Genomic DNA, 6,871 nt, shown 5'->3' with positions numbered 1-6,871 from the left:
TTTTTTCTCTCATTTTCTTTCCCTTTTTTTCTCTCTTTTTCTTTTCATTTTTTTCCCTCGTTTTCTTTTCATTTTTCCCTCTTATTTTCTTTTCATTATTTTTTCTCTCATTTTCTTTTCATTTTTCCCTCTCATTTTCTTTTCATTATTTTCTCCCTCTTTTTCTTTTCATTTTTCCCTCTCATTTTCTTTTCATCATTGTACCTCTCCTTTTCTTTTCATCATTTTCCCTCTCATTTTCTTTTCATCATTTTCCCTCTCCTTTTCTTTTCATCATTTTCCCTCTCATTTTCTTTTCATCATTTTCCCTCTCATTTTCTTTTCATCATTTTCCCTCTCCTTTTCTTTTCATCATTTTCCCTCTCATTTTCTTTACATTATTTCTCTCTCCCTCTCTCCCGCAGGCACTTCTCAACCAAACAGCAACCGAAAGCCAATATGTCGAGTTTATAGGAGATGTACCTGATCTTGAAGCCTTCACGTTAAGCTTATGGGTGAAACTTCTCAAAACAGGGCCTGATGTTTCACTGTTCACCTACGTAGGTTAGTGTTTTTGTTTCTTTGTGTTTTTGTTCATTGTGTTTTTGTTCATTGTGTTTTTGTTCATTGTGTTTTTGTTCACTGTGTTTTTGTTCATTGTGTTTTTGTTCATTGTGTTTTTGTTCATTGTGTTTTTGTTCATTGTGTTTTTGTTCAATGTGTTTTTGTTCATTGTGTTTTTGTTCATTGTTTTTGTTCATTGTGTTTTTGTTCATTGTGTTTTTGTTCATTGTGTTTTTGTTCATTGTGTTTTTGTTCATTGTGTTTTTGTTCATTGTGTTTTTGTTCATTGTGTTTTTGTTCATTGTGTTTTTGTTCATTGTGTTTTTGTTCATTATGTTTATGAGGGGATGGTGGGTTGAGGGAAGGGTGGGATGAGGTGGGGGTGAGGTGGGGAGGGAAGGTGGGGGGAAGGGAAAGGGGGGGGGTGAGGTGGGGAAGGGAAAGAGGGGGGTTAGGTGGGGAGGGAAGGTGGGGAAGGGAAAGGGGGGTGAGGGAGAGGGGGGGTGAGGTTGGAAGGGGAGTTGGGGTGAGGTTGGGAGGGAGGGGTGAGGTGGGGAGGGAAGGGGGGAAGGGAAAGGGGGGGTGAGGTGGGGTTAGGTGGGGGAAGGGAAAAGGGGGGGTGAGGTGGGGAGATAAGGTAGGGTGAGGGAAAGGGGGGGTGTGGAGGGAGGGGTAAGGTAGGGGGAAGGGAAGGGGGAATGAACCTTGAAAATTATAGTAACAATAATGACCATAAATCATGAATTAAAAAAAAAACTATATGTATATAATCACAAACGATAACCACATCAGTCACTAACAGTCGACAATAATACCTTTTTCTCTCTCTACTTCGCTAAAAATCATAATACATTTCCTTCGCCATTACAAAGAGTTGGAATTCGCCTATAACTCCCGAGGACACGAATAAACACACGAAGAAGGATCAAAAAGAGAATCGAAATCGAAGTAAAATATAAACAACACAATAAAGTCTAAAGGCTGTAATAACAATAGACGAGTGTTTTTTTTTTTTTTTCTTTTTCTTTTTTTCTTTTTTGGAATAAACAAACGACAGAGTATAAACTGAAAAGACATTAAAATCTGTTAGATATTTACCAATACGGAGACTTATTATATCTCGGGAGACGTAAATTGCATGATGATGATGATAATGATATTTTTTTTTATATAATTAGAGTGCTGATAATGATGACAGTGATAGTGGTATTATATTCACTGGGGTATTGGCTGAATGATAATTTATAGACAACAAGAATAATTATTAATCATAATGACAATAATGCTGATAATGTTAAAGATAGTAGTATTATCAATTCCAATAATGATGTTAAATAACATTATTAATAAACATTATAGCAACCGTTCATAGCATCTATATTCTGCGATATATAAGCAAAATTCTCGCATAAAAATCGTTAAATGAAATATTCGTGTGGCTTCTATTTATTCAGAAATAAGTACGTTTTCTGTTAATATTATACGATTTTCGGATCAAAACAACATTTTGTGAAAGGAAATGCGTTGCAAAGTTCACTATATAATTATTTAGTTTATTATATTTTAACAGTATAAGAGATCTGAGTAAAAACACAGAAAAAAGTGGAATGCTGTACAAATTAAGTATTTTTTAACCGACTACACAGTTCAAAAGCAAACTTTATTTAACTGAACTAACACATGACTGAAATACATTACATCACTCGCTCTTTATTACGTATACACTTCACACACAACGTAACTGATTTATCAATATGGTCGTCCCTTAAGATACATTGCACGTGATTGTAATAATTATTGACGAGAAAGAACGGCTTTGATTATTAACAATTCCATAAAATCAATTATATTACGTTCCCATTATATTTAATTAAAAGAACGAGAAAGAGTAAAAACGAAAATTATTAACAATTCTATAAAATCAATTATATTACCTTTCCACGTGATTACGGTCTAATTATCAACAATGCCATGGAGTCTATTATATCACGTTCCCATTTCTTTCAGAATTAGACACAATAAAGAGAGAAATTGGACGAATACAGTCGAAATAATTCATTTGCATTGTGGAATTTTCCGGTTTTTTTTTCGTTCTCCTTAACGGGGTTAGGCGTGTGAGTTGCGTGTTCAGTGTTGACAGAATTTTTAATTATTTTTTGTGGCGACTTTATGAATATTGCATTTTATTTTCGAAGCGAATGAGGTCAGTAGCTTTATTCTTATTCTCGTTGGTTATTGTGTGACAAATCTATTCGTTTTATTAAAGCAAATTGTGTGTTAAAATCGGGATTTATATTCTACTTTTCCTTCTTTTTCTCTTTCTTCTTCTCTGTCCTCTTTTTTTCTTTTTCTTTTCGTCTTCTTCTTTCCTCTTCTTTCTTCATCATCTTCATATTTTTCTTCCAAAATATAACAAAACAAATAATACAAACACAACAAATGCCCAGACCAATATACACAACAACAACAACAAAATCTCTCTACCGGTCCTGCAAGAATCATTTGCAAAAGACACCGACGGCAGTATGCAATGTTATTCTTGATACATCCCTCAGACGCGTTGAGAATACATATATTTATGTCGGCCCCCTGTTGCATCATGGTTTGCAACCTCTGCATGATCAGATTTTCGAATAAGAGATGTCAAGGTCTTTGATATAGATTGTAACATTGGTGAAATGTTGTTATCTACGTCATTTATTATTATTATTATTATTAGTAGTAGTAGTATCATTATTATTATTATGATTATTGTTATTATTATCCACCATCATCCCCATCATTATCATTATTACTATCACTTTTTTTTTATCTTCATTCTGCATCATTAATTAAATCCATGCAACTTCATGCAAATTGCTCATTTCTTTCCAAAATTAAGATCTAACTCATCCATTTTTGCAACATATATATCAAGATCAATCTCACTCATCTTTGCAACATATAAATCAAGATCAATCTCACCTATCTTTGCAACATGTAAATAAAGAGCTAACTCACCCATCTTTGCAACATAAAAATCAAGATTAAACTCACCCATCTTTGCAACATATAAAACCCAAAGCTCAACATACCCAAACTTAACCTTTAACCCACTATGACCTCTTCAACCGGCAGCTAACGATGCAGACAAGACACGCCTAACTGCCTCATTAACGGAAAAATCGAAATCACAGCTTCTCTCACTGCAAATCAACGACATGGCTATTTTCACCGCGGAAGTTCACCAAGGATTAAATGCAGGAGAATGGCACCACATCTTAGTTTCATGGCACGGTGCCACGGGAACATGGGGTGCCTATGTTGACGGCGTGTTGTTGGAAAGTGGCAGACAGTTGTTGGTAAGTCTGGTAGGACCTTTGGCAGTGTGAATTTAGGGCTTTGTAATTTGTTCTTTGGGGAGTGTGTGTGTGTGTGTATGTGTAGGCTATTGTGTGTATATCATTGATGGAGAGATGGTATAGATGCTAATCATTATTTTGCATTCCCTTCTCCCCCCCCACCCCACTCTCTCTCTGTTTCTTCTCTCTCCTTCATGTTTTCTTCCGATTTCCCTACCTCTGAACCCTCATTCACTCTCTCTCTCTCTCTCTCTCTCTCTCTCTCTCTCTCTCTCTCTCTCTCTCTCTCTCTCTCTCTCTCTCTCTCTCTCTCTCTCACCCAACACCCTATTTTCCCTCTCTCTCTCTTTCTCCCTCTCCGTAGTCTCAAGGGATGCTGGTGAGAGGCGGAGGTCGAGCTTTTTCAGGCTACGACCTCACCACGACCCAACACGACCGCAAGAACGACCTGGCTAATCAGGAAGACAATGCTAAGGCAGGTTTCAGTGCTTGGGTCACGCTGCTGTTCCTGGATACGAGCGCAATCGAGGTGAGTGACTTATGATTGGAAGTTCATTGTGATGGAACTTTGTTACGGTGTAATGTACAGTATATATATATATATATATATATATATATATATTTTTTTTTTTTTTTTTTTTTTTTACTAAGAGAGAATGCTTTTATGCAGTGCTTCGGTCTTTAAAGATATTTGTTTGATTAGGATCTATTAGGGGAGAGATAATGGTCTATCTGAGGCATACGAACAAACCCTCAAATAACACAAAAAAAAAAACACTCACTATACCAAGCTCTGCCAAAGATACATAAGTCTACCACAATTTATGCAAAAACCATAACAAACAGTCATTCGTGGCCGGTTGCGTTTGAGTGCAATTTCAAAAGTCAGAGAAGTTATCCAAATTCCATCGCTTTATCCAAAACCCCATTTCCTTTATTCCTACCATGTTTTCTTCTTTTCCCTCAGCAACCAGACTCTTGGTTGAATCGCCTGGCAGTGGAGTTAGTCGCGAGCAAGTGCGTGCCCGAGCATGGAGGTGACGTCATAAGTTGGCAGGATACCCCAAGGAGGGGGTACGGGGGGGTCCTTGAGGCTACTGTACAAGACCTTTGTCAGGGTCGCGCTAAGTCTTAAAGGAAGGAAAAAGAAGAAAAAAAGATAATTGTATGGTATTTATTTATTTATTTATTGTTTACATATCTATTTATCTTTTGAAGAAATAAAAACAAGAATTTGATGGTAATGATTTGTTGTTTGTTTAGAAAGGTAATGACGTAACCTTTCAGTAGTATTTTAAAGAGAGAAGAATAAAAGAGCCGCCTCCTGCATGGGATTTAATGCAGGCTGTACGCATAGGGATGTAGTTTGAAATACGTTTTCGAATATAAATGACCGAGAAATGCTACTGTGTAATTCATTTCAGACAGGCGGTAGGCATTTGTTACCAAGAGCGACGTACCCTCTAGAGAAAGTTTCAAAACCAGAGTTTCATGCGAACTCAAAATTCAAACCGAACCTTTCTTACTTTCTGTGTATCACCCTTTATTATTATGCCGGATGATAAAAAAAAAAAAAAAAATAAAAAAAAAAATAAAACATTAAAAACCTGTAATGTTTATTAGTCTGTTTCTCATGCTCTCTTGGTTCATATCCCTCTACCTCTGTTCGTCGCTCTCAGTAACATTAGCTCTTACTTATTTATGTATTTATTTAACTATTGCTTGGTATATATGTATCCAATTAGATTTGCTTGTATTTGTAGCTAAGGGTCGAAGCTCGTGTATGTCTAATATATGTTTTACGTGTTTTTTGTGTTTTCATTTGCCCTACAAACGTTTTTACTTTCATGTTTTCATTTTATTTAACCATACAAACGTTCTTCTCAAGACCGATTTAAAATTTAATTACAGAATATGCGAGATTTGCAGGAAGCCTGACTCTCACACACTATACTCAATTATTTAATTCGCACGGTATATACTCCCGTAAGCAAGGTCTGCAAGTACGCGTAAAGGATCAGTCACATGAGCGTTCTTTCACCGATAACTCAACGGGAACTTTTTCACTGTTCTCAACTTCCGAGATGTAGAAGCGTTCATTACAAATTGTTACAAATCGGCGAATTGGCATGACAAAAATCTATAGCAGGAGTACTCAACTATTATGAGCAAAGGAGGTCCGGGATACTCAAAACTGCCCGTCCGTTACAAGATCGAGGACCTTGTAACCGCCTTACTACATCGTACCTGCAGATCTCCTTACTACATTGTAAACCACCCATCTCAAAAATAAATAAATAAATATATAATAATAATAATAACTATAAATAAATAAATACAATATTGTAAGCACATTGCAAGGCCCATGTTTACAATGTAGGTTAATTCTATTGACTATGAAAAAAAGGCAGACCGGTAGTCGATTGACCAGCCAGTAGTTAGCCTGCTAGACGTAACAACCAATGGAAAGCCATTGCTGTCTTATTGCAAGCCTCCAACGGTCACCAGCACCATGGACGGCCCAGCGACTGTCTCCCCGAGTGTTAAGATTCAACCAACTATTGTAAAAGAAATGAACTATGATGAATTTTCCTGAATAACTCTACTTCCCATAGTACAAGTTCTGTACACAAAGATAATATAATAAAACGAACTAGCAATCATCTTCAGGCAACAAATAAAATATTAATATACATTATTATTACCTATATTTTTAACATTGGTTTTATGAAGTCTCACATATGACTTGTTATATACATTTTTTTCGGAAGTATCCGGCCCCAGTTAGACAAATTCCAATAAACGCTGAGATCCGGATAAATATTTTACATACCATCATAAAAATAAAACCACCAATCTGAGGACTCCACAGTGTTTCCATATGTGCCCTAACTTACCCTATAGTCAATCGAGGAATACACTTTCAAGAATCCACCGCCAGGACCTTCATTTTATTTAATTATACTTTTTTTCCTCCCGGAGCCTGG

At 36.3% G+C, this 6,871-nt stretch overlaps 1 protein-coding gene across 1 annotated transcript; it reads left to right on the top strand.

Moving 5' to 3' along the window:
* Positions 1-404: 404 nt before the first annotated feature.
* Positions 405-5,692, top strand: LOC125042030 (neuronal pentraxin receptor-like; the record flags this gene model as incomplete). Its single annotated transcript, XM_047637495.1, is given in 4 exon segments — positions 405-543; positions 3,661-3,884; positions 4,249-4,413; positions 4,852-5,692. Coding segments are annotated over 4 exon segments (696 nt in total), but the record flags the coding sequence as incomplete, so codon positions are not given.
* Between the last annotated feature and the right edge of the window lie 1,179 nt (positions 5,693-6,871).

Source organism: Penaeus chinensis, chromosome 3 (assembly GCF_019202785.1).
Source record: "Penaeus chinensis breed Huanghai No. 1 chromosome 3, ASM1920278v2, whole genome shotgun sequence".
NCBI classification, from domain to species: Eukaryota; Metazoa; Arthropoda; class Malacostraca; order Decapoda; family Penaeidae; genus Penaeus; species Penaeus chinensis.
This window is presented reverse-complemented; position numbering and strand designations above follow the sequence as displayed.